Genomic DNA, 17,564 nt, shown 5'->3' on the forward strand with positions numbered 1-17,564 from the left:
GTGACAGTAATTGGCTTGTTATAAAAAAATAAAAGACAGCAAAAGCACGATTGTCTCCTTTTCTACAGTTTTTGAAGCTGCTGCATGAATAGAGATGAAGGAAAGGAGAGAAAAGCGAATGAAGAGTCGAGTCTTCCCTGTTTCTACTTCAAATTTAATAGCGACAGCACACTGACAACCTTTCAGAGTCAATCGAGCTATTTTAGGTTAAGCTTTAAGGTTTTAGGCTTTCGAAAGGTTTAGCTGTGAAAGCTGACGTTTGAAAGGTGTGTTTTGTTCTGGACTCCGCAAAGCTATGATCTCAGTTCATGGTCAACTAATAACATGATGTTGTCACTGAGTCAGAAACCTTTGTGCTGTTTTTATATTGATGAGTAACTCTGAGGTACTTTTTGTTTTTGGAGCAATCATTTTGTAAGGGGTAGTGCATGATTCACCTTCTGGCAGGTCTCAATGAATTCTTCAATCGTCACCACGCCATCCCGGTTTCTGTCCATTTTCTTTTGAAAATAGAAAAAAAAATAGTTAGAAAGAGGGAAACATAAATCTGAGGCCCTTCAAAAAATATTTTAATCAACTTTCTGCATTGTGAACCTGAAAAAACTTGTCAACGTGCTCAGAGGGGGCTTCGTCCCGCACACAGGGGTAGGTGTACCTCCCCATCATGTCATAGATCGATTTCATGATGGCCAGCATCTCCTGTGGAGAAAAACATCAAATAGATCACATTTCAATCAAAACATCTCGGCTATATATTCAGAAACTTCTAACCTGCATGGAGCTTCTTTTGAAAAACTCAGCAGGGAGGATTCAAAACATTTTCTCTGCTCCATTTGACCTAAAATCCAACTGTTGGAAATTCCCCTTACGATTTTGAAAAGTTAAAATCTTTGTGAATTATCTGAGCGTAAAAATGAAATGAATAACAAAGAAGGGACAAACAGTTATGTCACTAATAACTCAAAAACAACAATCCTGTCAGTGTCTTTGGAGCCACCAGTCACCTAGTAACGGTTTCCAATTTTCCAGATTTTATGGTTCAAATCTTCCACTTCACATCATGCAGCATTTGCCTAGCTTGTCTTACACAAATTTGATTCACAGTTCTTGAAAACGTCTATCAAATACGTGAACACATAGAAAACCCTGTGTTTTTTGCTTGTCCTCCTCATGATCTCATTCCTTTAGTAAAATGATTAATCTAAACCGGGAAATTCTGCTCAGTAGAGGACTTTTTTAAAGGTTCACTGACCACTAAGTTCAGGGAGAATACAATTGGGAAGTCAAAGGAGGCAGGTGAAGAAGTGCCTGGTTTTAACGCTTAAAATATGTAATCAAATTTAATCAACATAACTTGCAATCATAATATTTATACTAATTATAAAATTTAAATTGGTTGAAATAAACCTTTCAAAAAATCAAGTGTTTACCATAACAGGGCCAATACCTACCAGCACTAACAAATTCCACCAGGTTTGGTAGTTTCTACCACTAGCCCTGCAACACTGGTAGCAGGTACAAGTGCCGCAAGAACTGGGGTGGACGCACATCATTTGTGTGTGTAAAGTGTGATGTGCCACTACATGTGGTGTGCTTCGAGAAATACCACATTAAGTGGAACATGAACGTATGAGGGATGTATGGAAAGCAACATGTGTTTCAGTGGTTCAGATAAAACTGTTTGTTAAAGTTTTAAGTATAAAAATGAGAATAACAGAGCCAGTTCAAATTATTTGGTGATGCTTCACCATTTTTTTAAATTGATTATAACTACATTGTTATTACATTATTAATAAATCTCTAATATTTGGTTAAAAGACAAGTGGTGTGCCGACTGGCCACAATACTAGCTAATCATAAAAATTATATTTCTTTTAAAACAAAGAACAAAATATAAAATATAAATAGATGACATGATTCAGGGGGACTCGGATGATAAAATGACATGCCTTACAACTCTGAGAAAATCTGGGCAGAAATGGGCTAAGTTTACTAGGCCAGTTAAATCCTAATTATAGACAAAAATACCGCAATACCAATGACAAATATGGACTAATCTTAAAAAAACATCATATCAAACTATACCATGTATATAAAATTTCCCACGTGTGGGATCAATAAAGTTATTCTGATTCTGATATAAACATCAAACTATATAGTGCAAAAACTTTTTTTTAACCAAATCAAATAATAAGGAAAAAAAGTAAGAAAACAAGTAAGCCGTTTTTTTTTTTAGAGCATCTCTTTTGCTCTGTGAGTAGGTGTTTGATGTTTGGCTATGAAAGAAACTCTGGCCTCTCCGGTTGGCTTGGATTGAGGGGACCAGACCATGCTGCTCTAGTCCCTGTCTGTCAATACAAGTAAAAGCTGATGAAGTCACTGGAGAGTTGTTTTGTAGAAGAAGGATGGATCTTTAGAAGAGATCAGTGTTTCAGATTGCAGCACTAACAATGTTTAAGGAAATTTTCATGTTTCTTAATGTACAAAGAGGGTTGTGCACCTCATGCAATTCTTCATCTATCCATCTTCAGAACCCGCTGAATCGCTTTGGGGTTGCTGGAGCCTATCCGAGGTGCTGTTGGGTTAAGGCAAGGTACACCCTGGACAAGTTGCCAGTTTGTCGCAGGGCCACACACTCACATTCACACCTAGGGGACACATTTTAATCATCAATCATCCAATGAAGTATATTTTTGGACTGTGAGAAGCAGCCAGAGTTCCTGGGGAAAACCCAGGCACACACAGGGAGGATATGCAAATTCCACACAGAAAGGTCCCACCCGGGATTTTAACACGGGGCTTCTCGCTGCCATCATGCAATATTCAACTTTAGAAACCTTTCTGCTTTGTGAAGAAACTAAAATTTACTAGAAATCCCAAAAGGTCAGGGATTAAAAAAATATGTTGTAACATTTTGACTGTGATGACTCTAGCTGTAAAGTCAGAGCTGCATGAGTGAAACATGTCTCCTTTATAATAAGAATCAAAAGAGTTCAAATGTCAAGATGATAAAGTTGTGAGTCACAACACTCACCTCTTTGGTGATGTAGCCGTCCTTGTTGATGTCGTAGAGGTTGAACGCCCAGTTGAGCTTCTCGGTGACAGATCCTCTCAGCAGCACTGAGAGGCCAATGACAAAGTCCTCAAAGCGGATGGAGCCGTTTCTGTCAAGGTCGAACGCATTGAACAGGAAGTGAGCGTAGGTGGAAGCATCTGTGGACAAAAGATTCTTTGATTCTTTTTTTGACAGTAACGTTGAGCGCTAAAACACACATCCTTCACAGAGGTAACAATGGGAATGCTGTCATGTTTATATTGGATCGAAACAGTGACGGCGGCTTACGCTGACGTTATAAAGCCGCTACATCGTTACATGAATACCACAGACCCTGTGGGTGTTGACTCAAGGTTTGATGTATAACAAATACCTAAAGTCAGCTGCCAACGTATAAAAAAAAGCATTAAAAACAAGTTAAAGTAAATTCAGAACATGCATCTTTTACTACAGAAGTCCTTTCTTTAAACACTTTGATCAATTTATTTTCCAAACTAGTCAATATCAATCTAAAGTGCAGGTTTTATGTTTAAAAAAGTAATCAGTTGAGTTTCTAGAGATTTAAGTTAATTTTTAACAAGTTAGACAAAATTCCTAGTACTAAAAAAAGCATCCTGGAGAGTCATTACGACATATTGGAAGAGGATGGTTCAGACTTTGAGCCCCATATTATGAAATATGTTTGGGTTACATTCCTAAATGTTCAAGATGAAAAAAATGGTTGTCATTATTCTTTGTGACACAAAATGTTATGGAAAAAAATGTGGATGTAAGCTTTGTAAAAGTTAACAAAGATTTGTTTGTTTTTTATTTTATTTAAATGTCTTTGACCTTATTTAAACAGACATGACTCAGAGTAGGAAATTACAGCATTTCAACAGGGTACACATGAAAACATCTGGATTTTTTGCTATCCAGTTGAACATTTATTGGCACGAAGTCTCAGCATGACCTCTTTTAAGATGACCCAATGAGCTGTAACCCAAAAAAGTAAAAGAAGAAAAAAGCCAAGCAAGATGCTTTAGATGTCATGACACACAGCAGATTAAGCTTATTTACATAAAAACTGATTTTTCAAGTCCAAGACTCATATCTAGTAAGCCTATTGGAGTTATGGTATTTAATTGGGTTCAAATGGTTTAAGAGGTGCCTGACTTAACTATTTTTATCAATTTTTGAGGAATTGTGGGATTTTAAAAAAAACTTTGTCAGTGTTTATTGGTCATAAATATCAAAGAAAAAAAAGAAGCTTCATAAGCTGGTGAATATGTGTTACTATTTAAGTTGTGAACATATGTGTGTAATATAGAGCTTATTAAATGTGTTTCCTGTTGTTTTAACCCCTGGATGCCTGAGTTCAATTCCAGCTATTAAAAAAAAAAAAAAAAATCACTTCTGTTTTTGCTTTTAGGTAATTTTTTAGCCGAAGTAGTTTAAAGCATATTTGCATCAAGGGTTGATGAAAAAACTAGAGAAGTTGGACTGCATGATGTAATACAGTCTTCTTTCTCTTTTGGCTTTTCCCATCAGCGAGTCATCCTTTTCCACCTCACTCTATCATGGACATCTTCTACCCTAACATTAGCCAACTTCATGTCCTCTGTTAAGACATCCATATATCTCCTCTTTGGCCGTCCTCTTGCCCTCCTGCCAGGCAGCTCCATCTCCAACGTCCTTCTACCAATAAATCCACTATCCCTCCTCTGAACATGTCCAAACCATCTCAGTCTGGCTTCTCTGACTTTGTCGCTAAACATGATGTAACACAGTATGTATTTGAAATGACTGGTAATAAATTAACAAAATATGTTCCTAAACATCATTTTTTTAAATAAAAAGATCATTTTTTTCAATAAAGAATAATTAGAATCTGAGCTAATATATGTGATATTAAAGTAAAGACTTTGTCTAACAAGAAAAAACAGGTACTGGAAATAAATAACAATATAGTTTGTTAAAGGCAGGAGAAAACACATAAAACACAAAAACATGACAGAAGTAAAACAAAAATATAATTCAACATTCTCATCCAAGTAAATTAGTATAAAGTTATATTGTTGCATTAAAAATCAAGAATTTTACTTAGGAGATTTAAAACATTTTATACAGTTTTAATAAAAAAAGTCTGTATTAAAACAAATTGCATTAAATTCCTGCTCATCTTAGATGATAAAAGTAGCGGAATTGTTAAAATCCTTCATGACACTTTTAAGAGAGTATGTGGAAGGAAAATGGAGGAGATAATGGACTAATTGTCTAACCTCCCTGGGGAAAGAACTGAGAATAGATGGACTTGAATGTCTCCTCATCAACCAGTCCACTGGGACACTCCTGCACAAGACAGAAAAAAAAAGAGAAATATAGTGAAACCTTTCACTTCATGTCTGGAAACATGCAGTGAGCACCTAAACGCACGTTCTTAAAGCCTCGATACAACGACTGCAGTTCCTTCCTGGTGAACTTGGTCTGAGCCTGCAGCTGGTCCAGCCCCTCCGGCTGGTGGCGCACCGTGGACAGCTCCAGGTCGCTGTCGCTGCTGTCTGTGGGAGCAAAACAGAGAGAAGGGGATGGATCCACAGACAGGAAGGGAGAAGAGAAAGAGGAGGACGAGGACAGGTGATGAGGGGAAAGAAAGAAGAATGGGACAGCAATTGGAGTGAGTGGAAATAGTCCAACAATTGAAGGGGAAGAAGGAGGGGAATGAGTTTATGCATTCAACAGGAAGGCAGGTGAGGAAAACATGCCAGTGAAAAGGAGGGAAGTGAAGAGTCACGAATAAAGGAGTAAAAAAAAAGAAGAATTGAACAGGAAGTACTTTCTGTAAAGTTACCAAAGCCTTAAATCCTAAAAAAAATTGAATCTTAAATAAAATTTTAATTTGAACACACAAGTTAATGTCTGCGTGCCACTGATCACCAGTTCACATATGCTACGAGGAAGCTCTGCACAACTGCTTTATTCTCTTCCAGGTTAAGCAGATTTTTAAGCTTTTTCATACTTACCATCTATTGAAAAAGAGAAAGAGAGGCGGGGAAGGTTAACACCAAGATGGAGTGAAAAAGAGTAAATGGAGAACAGTGGGGGAGCGACAGTAAGAGGAGGAAAAAACAACAAAAAAACAAGTTAAGAAAGGTTACACCACAGGAGCTGAACAGTCCAGAGGAAATAAATCCAGTTCAAACACTTGGCAGAAAATCAAAAACATGAACAGAAACCAAAAAGAAGAAAGCCAAAGGTGATCCAGTCATGTGTTACATCAGTCTGTTGCCTCAACCTCATAATGAAAATAGGCCTGAGTCACAAACCTCTGGAAGTTAGTAACATCACATGAACAAGTCAGGATCTTAAATTTGACCTTTTGGTAAAGTTTTCAACATCTTAAAATTTCAAAAGATTAAAACACATTTTCACAATTTAGTATTAATTATGCAGAATATTGTGCATGTTTTTGTTTGTGTATGTATGATTGGAAATGTGAAAGTATGCAAAAAACTTACAAACTCTATTTAATAAATACTGAAGATTGTGTAATCAGCACTTATTTTTATCACAAAATATTTTCTGATTATTTTAAAATCTTTTCCCTTTGCTTTGTTTTAATGATGTTGAGTGCATTTTTTTTAAATGTTGGTATTGATGTGAAACTCAAAGACTAAAGTCATTGTTGATTAATTATTGCTAAGATCCATCCATCCAGCTTCTGCAGATAAACCTGTCCTGTGCATCAGAGGAGCTTTAGCACAGAAACCAAAAGTAAAAATTGAATATCATTGATAGTCATTGAGGTCGCACATTTAGCATTTAAGGAAAAGAAACCACATGAAGTCTACAGCAAATGAAGTATTGGTTGAATTCAAATAAAAACAAATTAGGGCATTTTCTTCACCGCTTAGTGTTTTTGTTTGAGATTTTTAAATTGGTTGTAGGGGTGTAATGATTAATCAACTTAATCGATGAATCAATTTATATTCCTATAAATGTCAATCAGATTAATCTAAGGTAAGTTGTTATTCGAATCCAATCAACTACCATCAATTACCATTAAAAAATAATTTCAAAATGAAATAAATAAATTGGAAAATACCATTTGGAGTGAGATGTGGTATTTAGATTTTACAGTGACAGATTTTACAGGGACGACACACAAGTTTTGGCACCAAAAATGATCAATCAAATGTGTGGAAACACTTTGAATTTAGCAATACAGTGTGCTAGAATGTTCTAATATTTGGATAATTTTGATGTGGAAAAACAACAGTGAGCTGAACTTCAGGAAACTAAAATACTTGTTTGTACACATATTTAATTTGCACTTGCAAGACATAAAAGGAATCTGGAAAACATCTCCTGCACTGTTCAGTATTTATCCGAGTACCACTGGTTGAATTTTTGGCTAAAGACGTCCTGGATCCACTTTAGGTCAGTGAATCGGATAAAATCGGATTCACAGTTCAAAATGAACCAATATTGGCTATAAATCATATCAGTATCCTAAAATGATGATACAAATTGAATCGTTATAAAAATGAATTGTTACACCCCTACATGATTGTATCCAAAATTCTTTGGAATTTTTTCTTTTTTTGTGCCAATAAATTGCAAACAGAATGTCTCAGTCTGGTTGGAATTCACAGCTATCTTGAGGTGCATTGATCTGTCCAGCATCCTCCTGTCCTCCTCAAAGCCCCCGACCCGCGTTTCCTCACCGGTCTCAGTGATGTCGATCAGGCCGAGCAGGTGCATCAGCTTGAGGAACATGATCACCAGGCAGACGATGCCGACAGTCTGGAGTCCCTCCGTCTCCCATCTTACACTCATATTTCTTCTTTTATCCCTTTTATGGTCTTTTGGTTTATTTGTCCCACATAACTCAACTTTTTTTTAAATTAGTGTGTCTTCTCGTGTTCCTCCTTCATCCCCTCGTCTCTGAGTGAGTTTCACTCCTCAACGCTTATTTTTATCCTGATGGTTCTAATTTTCCTTGAAGCCCTCCCCTTCAGCCTTTTTTTTTAAAACTCATTCTCTTTGCTCTTTTATGCTCATAGCAGTCTGTTAAAGACTTCCACAATTAAAACTTTGCTCAAGTTATTTAGAGAATTTCCCCCAAAAAAAGACAAATACTCCTTTGAAAAATCTAGTTATTTACATTTTGCTTTTAATAGAAAAAAAAAACGTTTTTTTCTTTCATAAAATAGCGACAGCAGGGATAAAATATAGGACTAGAAACGTAGAATTTACCCAAGATTGTTTGAGGAGTAACATAAAAATTATTTTCATCAACTAAAAATTCACATCTTTTGGTATAATCACAAAAATGTCAGATAATTGTTTCTAAATGTTTAACTATTAGGAAAACAGTTTTCCACAAAGGTTCGTGTAAAACGTGGATGGACACCCCGAATCTCAATTTTCCACTCCAGCTTAGTGATCCACTTTCTCACTACGTCTCTCTGGTGTTGGAAGCACAGATTTAACAGCAGGTTAATTCAAAAGAGACGCTGAACGCTCCCTCAAGTCCTGTGACACTTGAGCAACACTCGCTTCACGCTCTGCCTCCATCTAGTGAAAAACCCTGAAACAACTGATGAAACACGACAGAACACAAAAGCTTTAGATGGTGAAATTACAAAAAGTGTAAAATCTGTTCATTTATACAAAATAAAACATTAAAAATTACATTAGAATTAAATTCTGTTTTATAGTCTTGAAAAGAAAAAAGTAATTTCAATGAAACCATTAAAATGGAGATACTCTAGCGTTTTTTCTTCTTCAAAGAAACGGTGCAGAATTTATGTATTTTTTAGTATTTTATCCGTTTTATGAAAAATAAAGTAGTTAACATTATGTTCAATACATCCTTGATAATTACCATTGTATCATAAAGATTTGTTACTGTGCTAAAAAAAAGCTAAAAATCCTTAAAAAGCTAAAAATACCTTGTTGAGTTAATATAAGAAAAACACACATTAGGTAAACCAGCATTATGAAACAATATTTCACATTTGCATCCATAAACTGACAACTTAATTTACACATATAGTTTTTTTGTATATGTTTTAATTATAGAACATTTGTTCTATATATATATTTTTTTTTTTGCTAAAAATGCTGTTTTCATTTTAAACTTTGAAATCGAAAACAAACATTTTGTAAAAAAAAATTTTTTAGATGTCATGCCAAGACTGTTGTGTATCAACAGAACAAAAGGGATGAATGTTAAACAACAAATATTCCAGATTATTATTAAATTCCTCTCTAATTTGGTAGGACTTTGGCTTTGACTATATAAAGTCCTTCAAGTGAAAGTAAAAATTGGTTCAGCTTAACTACTAAGAGGAAAAAACTATTTCAAAAAGTTATTATAATTGAATAAACCTTAAGTATCAGCCTCTGCTGAATTTAACAGATACAGGCTCTTATTTACTCTTCAGGAAATGACAAACAATCAGATTTTACTAAAACTAATAAACTGTAAAAATAAAAAGAATTTTACACAAAAACAAAAATATAACAGAGCAATAACACTGCAGTGTATTCAACAACAGACTGAGACTAGATCAATCAAAACTATACTTTTAGAAAAGTAAAAGATTCAATTTTCCAGAATCACTTCAAAATAAAAAATAAAAATCAATTGAAATACATATACGAGAATAAGTTTGCTTATTTAGTGATTTTACCATTTTCTCAACAAAATGCACACTTTTTTGTGTCACTTTTACATACATTTTCCACAGAATGCATCTATAGAAATACAGATTTATCCAAGAAAAACATTGTTGCCACAATAGCATGCATGTTACATGTTCAGTGACATTTGTTGAATAAAAATGTTAATTTTAGGTTGTTTTTTTTTTCAGAAGGACTTAATGTCCTGAGTAAAAAGACAAACTCGTAGAATGTATAAAATATTACGATAAATAAAAACAAATAGAACTATACTGAAAACTGACAATGAAAAAAGCATTATTATCTGACGCCCCAAATCAAGTCAATTAAAAACGCATTGAAGCAAAAGTTAAAGTAATATGAAGCACTTACAGTTACTTCTGGAGCACATTACTTCCAGAAAGGGAGGTGGTGCCAAAGAAAGAGTGTGGGTTTCAAACAGTCAGCAAACAATCTGATGAGATTAACTGGATTTACAGGATCAGCTGTTTTTAACTGTCTTTCCACTGGATCCTCCAGTTAATTACAGACAGTCATCCAGCAGGATAGACACCCTGCAGCAAATAAATGAACCCCAGAGGGAGCCTGTAGTGCTGCAGTGGCTGACAATGAAGAAAAAAAAAAGTGGGATGAGAATTTTGGAAAGCCGGTGTCCTTCACGGTCCACGATGATTCCACACTCCATATTTAGGTGGCCTCGGAGAGGGCCTGTTCAATAGCGCATGTATAATTAATGGGGCGTAATGCTAACCCTGGGTATTGGGCCTGCAATGGAGAAACAATGAGGGAGGAGGGAGCTACTGAAGATTGAGCAGATTGAAAGGATTGATAAATTATGAAAGGGTATTACTGGTGTTTTTGTTGAATTTATTACTTTGTGAATCGGGGCCAACTGGGACGCACTAATGCGCCGAGTGGAGCCTTCCTGCTTTAATTGCCTTGGCATCCTGACTGCAGGGCACTTTGACTCGCTGGCCGTCAGCCTGAAACCCGAATCAGAGGGAACCTTGCACAGAAATCAAAGGAACTGATTTCTCTGTCAATCTCTCCAATTCAACACCGGAGATCCAAGTCTTCATGATGTTGGTCAATAAAAAACAATAGCTCAGCCTTTTTCCAGTGCACTGACTGTACATGACACCTAGACTGAGTGACTCCTCCCCCTTGGCGTTCCACACGGGAAGCATCTGGTAGTCCCAAAAAGCTAAAATCTCATAGACCTCTAACAAGAAATAAACAGCTATTATTTAGTCATCATATTTGTCAGAATAACCATTCTTGCTCCGATACATCTTCTTACTAATCTTGAATAATTTTCCTGATGTTTTTTTACCTGCAGTGCAAGTTATTCAAATTATAAGGTGGCCAATCAGAGGCCACAATAAAAGTCTGTGGTCTCACGTCTCACGTTTGAAATGTTTGACAAAGCCCACTTTAGAAGTGGTACGGGTGTGGACTTTCCAACACGCTCACTTCTGATTGGCTAAAATGGTTGCCGTAGAGACATTGACTAGGACCAATCACTGCTTACTCATGATTTCTAGTTCCAACATGGCGGCGTCTGCATTGTGTAAAAATGGCGACTGAATTGACTTTGTTTTGTTAGAGCTGGAAGTACCGGTAAGCCCTTTTCAATGAGTGGCGTCACAGTGTCTCAGTCCAGTTTTTAGATACAGTCAATGTCTTGTAAATGTCAAAATGATTTAAAACTACTCCAAAACTCCAGTTTCAGCTTAGCTTAAATGTATAGCAAAAGCAATTACATTTATTGAAAAGAAAATGAGTTTCTCTAAATTTGACAATCTCTTCATGTAATCAATTACCCCCATAGCAAAGCAAAACTGAAGATGAGATCTCGTTTCTGTCACATTTACGTCTCCTAGACATAAATGAGAACTGTTTGAGACTAAACTGCTTTTCTCATTCTTCTCAAACATTTCTCCTGAGAAATAAGTCTCACAGTGAGCACTGTTTGAGATCTCAAAATTCTCTCACAACTGTCTCTTCTCCAGATCTCAATTGAGAGAAAAATGAGCCATATTATGTTGCGCTCAAGTTTGTCTCAATTTGATATCCTTACTTCAAATCCCTATCTCAGTTACGTCTCAGTGAAAGACATAAATGGTTCTGTCTCTCGTTGCTCAATAACTTAGATCTTGTTTTAGCCTATTTTTTTATTGTCTCAGCAAAAAGAAAAATGAGAGTAGTACAAGCCCTAAAATGAGTCTCATGATGACACCATTACAGTTCATCTCGAGAAAATATTTTTTATTTTATTTATGTTCAACTTAAAAAAGTTGTTTATTGCTTACATATTTATATAACTTAATTACAATTTCAAGAAAAAAAAGTTAAATCATTAAGACGGTCATGTCCTCAAAAGACATATTTTTGAAACTTTTTAAAAAACATGAAATTTCAAGACAACGTTGCAGTGTCGATTTAATAAACTTTTTTTTGACTGCTTAGATAAACATAAATGAACAAGAATGTATGTTGGGTTAATGGTGCTAGGTTTAGTTAAACACAAACACACGCATGCACTGGCACACATGCATACACTCATAAGTGCATATACGCACACTTATATGTTGGTGGGTATAAAACATTTAACACATTGATGTCTGAACTAAATAAAGGACATTTGGGATCATATTTGGATCACCTTAAAGTGAACAAAAAATAGATCTTACATTTGAAACAAATAAAATACACAAATAAAAATAATCAAAGAAATAAATCAACTTTAGGGTGGTACAGATTTATGGGGTTCAGTTTGAGTTACTTTATCTTTGTCTTTAAAAATCCCCCTTCATGCAGCCTTACAAGCTGAAAATATTTTCTGTTTTCTTGATTTTAGTCTGCATCATATTGAACTAACAGAAGCCTGGAGTAACCCGATTTGAATTTTAAGCTGTATCACAGCCTCACTTGACACAGATTTCTGATTGGTTGATCACGGTGGGAGGGAAAACTCTGTGGTTGACGTCACCAACGGGCCGGAATCTGCAAGCGGGAGAAGTGCAGAGAACGAGAGACTTTTGACGACCGTTTGTCGTATTTTTTCTGCGTTTTAACAATCCGTGGGATGAATCTCCAACATTTTTTTTGCTTGTCTGGAAAAGATTCAAATAAAATCTTTGAAGTTTGCACGGTAAGTTTGCGATTTCTTTCCTCCAACTCTGAACTCAGTTGAATGCTAAAGGTGTTTAAGCTAGCTCTGCCAGTAATGCAGACGTCTGGGCTACTCGCGGTGGCTTTGGCTGTATAAGTAATTATTAAATTTTATAAAGGTTTACTTGTGCTTTTTGTAATAAAAAATAGAGACATTGAAGAGTTATTTGCAGTGCAGAGTTTACAGGAATGAGCCTCGATATTTTTCCAAACGCGTGAGTGCTAAGTAACTGTTGGAAGACATTTTGCTCTTCAGTTAAGGGTCTGCAGGGTTCATCCCATTCACAGTGTGACGACACCACAGACCATTTCCATTATTGCAAACTTCAAAATGTGCAGTTTCACTGTATGTTCAATTTTTACGCTGTATAAGCTTTTATCTTGTTTAAAATATCATCTTCTTGCAGACGTTTGGCCTGGCATGTCATCTTTTGAAACTGGTTATGGACATGTGTTTAAATAAAGTCATCATTAACTGCTCACATGTCTAGAAAGCATAATCTGAAAATTTAAGTATGCATATTAGGGAAACATGTTCTCAGCCCTCTGTCAGTGGAGGAGATGTTTAGAGAGTACAGATGTAGCTAAGCCAACAAATGTCAACACTGATATGTACGAGGATTTTAGTGAATCATAAATCATATTTAAAAACCTTTCCAGATCTTACTTTGTGCTGTATAAAATGTGTGTACATCATGTTTTTTTCCCCCTCTCTGCTTCAAGGTGATCTAAATTCTACACGTGAAAATGAGTGAATCAGAACCCATGTTCCTCCACACTGCCATTATGGAGGTCCTACCAGAGCCACACGACATCCTGGAAGAACACTTGCAGTCCATTGGAATAAATGGAGTTGTATGACGATCTACGATTCATAGAAGAGGCTGACTTGCTGCCAGCTTTGAGACCTGTTCAAGCCCGGATACGTCTTGCTTTTTGGAAATTGAAATGTGAGTGTCAAACATTACAAATGAGTTTTTGTAATGCACGGAAGTGGATATGAATATGAATGGTAACACACTGACAGTACAGTATAAACTTAATACACTTATACTGTTTGTTTGTTTTTTGTTGCAGACCAAACGCCAGAGAACAGCACATCGTCATCTGTTGAGACCTCACCAACACAATCATCATCACTTTTGTTATAGTCACCGAGAAGTTTGTCATCCACATCTTCCAGAAGCCAAGGACTGTACATACATTGACTGGGAGGACAGCTTTGAAATTCCATGGAGTAAGTTTTCTGAGGAATTTGTGCAGAGGGGAAAGAGACCTGGCCCAAGACTAAGGAAGGAAATGGTTTGCACTCTTTTTGCAGAAATGATGAAAGCAAGACGTTTTTCCAAACTCTAAAAGGCTGCAGATGATGCAGGGAGAGCAGAGTGGCTGCTAGTAAGAGATGAGATGTTAAAGAGATGCGCTTTCTTCTGCTCTGCTACTTTAATGAGGAGGATGCCATGTTCTTGTAGAAGATGCAGACGAGGTCCAGCTGCAGCAGGTGCCGTTGACTCCAACTGTTATTAGTTTCCAGTGTTAAATTATTCTAAAGGTTTTGTCTTTGTACACTGTACATGAGTGACATGTTTACTTTATCCATTGTTCTGTCTTTAGGACAGTCTTGCTTTTCCCCAAGGAGGTTCATGCTTATTTGGAACCGCTCCATCGTACACAACAACATTGCAGCACTGTGCCTGATGTTCAGAAGCTACTTCTGCTTTAACAGTCATTATCCAACTGAGCTGGCTTCAACCCTGGAGTTTCTGCAAAGGTACATATTCATGAGTGCTGTCATGCGATTCATTTTTGGGTGTGGTTAGTTAATCATGACCTGCAGTTAATTATTCTAATTAATCTTTTATTAATCTAACTCAGGGCTGCTCATCCCTGGTCCTTGAGATCTACCAGCCTGCTTGTTTTCCAACTCTCCCCGAATTGCTTGATGCTGATTAGCTGGACCAGGTGTGTTCATCCAGTCAGAATGTGGAGACGTCTGGTTGAGCTGATCAACAGCTAGCAGGGCTTGGAGATCTAGAAAACAGGCAGGGGGATAGATCCCAAGGACCAGGAATGAGCAGCCCTGGCTAACCTAAAATTTAGCTTTGAAAATCCTTATTTTGGGGTAATTTGATTTAAATAGCAAGATTGTGTCACATTAAAAGAAATAAAATACAATTTAAAGGGTGGCTTTATGAAGTTTTCTAAGTATAACAGACTTTTTTCCAATCTTTACTTTTGTACCACTAAGGGATAATTCTTCAGTCTCAAACAGAACAAAGACCTAAGCCAAAGTGCTCTACTTTAAAAAACTAATGGAAATATTCTGAACAATCCAAAAAATATTGACCACAAAATTCTTAATCATAGCATAATATATATTCGTTGAAATATCTTATTCCACAGTTTGCCGTCTGACACGATCAGCCCTCAGCGTCCCAATTAGGACAAGGGTATTATTTTTCCCTTAAGAGCCAACCATGCAAAATGTGACTTTTGATAATTTCTTAAATGTTTGATCTGGACTGTATCATGAAAAATGAAATGAAACAGATTTGAACCTTATTTGTTAAATAGTTAATGCCCATAGTATGCTGCATTTCAATTCTTTTAACTGAAACAGATGTCCTCTCTAGCGACGTGTGGCTGCTTTTAGGGATGACAGAAACGTAATCTTATGGTAGCATTATGCAGCTGCTTTTATAAAACTACAGTTTGCTTCTAGCTTGAAGTGTTATCTTTGTTTATGTGCGGTCTATTATCAATTTACTCATGCCAGATTTTAATGTTCTTGTCTTACAGCTGATGTCCTAAGATGTGCCACTCTACCTGGTTGGGAACAAATTGAAGAGGCCAAGCTCAAGAAAGCCTTTGTCAGCAAATGTAGGGCAGAGCAGGTTCTAAGGCCACTGCTATGATCTACAGTATGCGGACTGGTTTCTCTTCCATCTTTTTTCTTATTTTTAATCTTAATTTGGTTCTCAAATTGGTTCATGGATTTGATAGTCTGCAAGTTTCAGAGAATGTTTTTATGTTTGTTTTTATAATGTTGTTTTTTTTCAGTGTGTTGTTTAAAATCTGGAAGTATTCATGACCAGCATGTCAACCAGATTGAGTATGCCACGGTTCATGTACTTAATGCATTTAATATTTTAGAAACTGTCTAATACTGCTACCACAATTCAAATACTGTACTGATGATGGTGCTGCCCAAATAAAGTGTAAAGCATTTACATTTCTAGTATTGTTTTTACTGTTACTGTATATCAGTGGTCTCCCATCCTGGTCCTTGAAGGTCACTGTTCTGGATGTTTTAGCTGTTTTCCTGCTCCAACAGATCTGCTGCAGTGGTTGAATTGCCTCCTCAAGTTCTGCAGGAGGTGGTTAATCACCTGTTGATTCACATCTGGGGAGCAAAGAAACATCTAAACCCTGCAGGATGGTGGCCCTTGAGGACCAGGATTGGCGACCATTGCTATAAAAATAAATTCTCTTTTCTTTCTCAAATATATCTCAAATATCATTCTCATTAACGGCTTTGGTTAGACATTCAAGAGAAATGATTAAGACATGAAAGAGACATCAGACAGACAACGATGAGATCTCTTTTAGGACTCATTCTTCTCAGATTTGTCTCATGAGCGTCTTAGGTTCGTCTCTCCCACTTCTTAATTATTGCTCAAACCGTTATCTCAACTCAACCTCATTTGTCTCAGTGATGTCTTTTCTCATTATAGCTTAACTCTTGCTCCTAAGGGACCCTTAGGAGCAAGAGTTAAGAAGCATATGATCACAGAATGATACGAATATGAGACGCTCAAACTGATCTCAAGAGACGAGATCAAGCAACATATGAGCAACAGATTTTTCCTATGGGCCAGTACTATGAATCAAATTTTATATTTTTTGCCAAACACGATTCAAATGCTTTCAATTAAATTTTATTGATCATTGTAATATTTAAAAGGACGAAAAAAAATTGACAATAATTGCAAGTTGTTTTTCCTGAAAATCTTTAAGGTTAATTTTGACAATTACCAAATAAATAACAGATGTGATGTAAGCATTTTTACCCATACAAACACCATTTGAAAAAAAAGCCTGTTACAGAAGCAGGAACTATGCACTTAACGTCAAATTACAGATAAATGGGTTTAGTGGTTAATGCATCCATGAAAAAAATCTATATATATATATATATATACTGTATATATAAGATTAAAAAACAGATGTAATCTAAAAAATGCAAAAATAAAACATAATTTGCTGCCTTCTTGCTTAATTATGAATCTAACTTTTCAAAACCAGGTGTTGGTGATGCATGCAAATCACCTTTAACTTTATCAAGCAACATGAAAATATAACCACAGTATATGTAGATAAGCATTTTGTTTATTTTTGTACCAAAAAAAAAACTGTACTATGAAGCCTTAACAGCAAACTTTGTCACGTAAACACCAACTATGAAGTATTTATGAAAGGCATTTGAGTATTTACCAATTCATCTGAGCAAATCCAAACATCCATCTGTCCTTATATTAACAAATATGAATTCAGGGGGAAGAAGAGTTTTAACAGGCTGATGTAATATCTGTATGGAGTCTGATGACGACAACTCATATAATTAGATATAAATATTTACTACAAATTCATTCTATTTTAATATTTG

General features: G+C 36.0%; 1 protein-coding gene and 1 long non-coding RNA gene across 11 annotated transcripts in view; one reads left to right on the forward strand and one right to left on the reverse strand.

The window, feature by feature from the left end:
* The window catches only part of LOC101175167 (calsenilin), a 63,367-nt gene that overhangs the window by 1,599 nt on the left and 44,204 nt on the right, over positions 1-17,564 (reverse strand). For 8 of the 10 annotated variants that reach the window (XM_020705764.2, XM_020705765.2, XM_011478914.3 and 5 more), the window contains 5 exons: positions 5,471-5,595; positions 5,317-5,386; positions 3,035-3,213; positions 595-699; positions 438-500 (listed from right to left, as the gene is read on the reverse strand). In XM_020705764.2, coding sequence (XP_020561423.1) covers positions 438-500; positions 595-699; positions 3,035-3,213; positions 5,317-5,386; positions 5,471-5,595 — 542 coding nt within the window. Of the gene's footprint in view, positions 1-437; positions 501-594; positions 700-3,034; positions 3,214-5,316; positions 5,387-5,470; positions 5,596-6,057; positions 6,061-7,761; positions 8,175-17,564 lie in introns of those variants that run through there. The other 2 variants (XM_004072185.4, XM_020705768.2) reach the window with 2 other exon arrangements.
* Positions 12,625-16,128, forward strand: LOC111947879. Its single transcript, XR_002873833.1, has 6 exons — positions 12,625-12,878; positions 13,622-13,848; positions 13,976-14,135; positions 14,220-14,399; positions 14,513-14,669; positions 15,698-16,128. It is a non-coding gene; the product is annotated as an uncharacterized LOC111947879 (long non-coding RNA).

This window comes from Oryzias latipes, chromosome 9 (genome assembly GCF_002234675.1).
Source record: "Oryzias latipes chromosome 9, ASM223467v1".
Lineage (NCBI taxonomy): Eukaryota > Metazoa > Chordata > Actinopteri > Beloniformes > Adrianichthyidae > Oryzias > Oryzias latipes.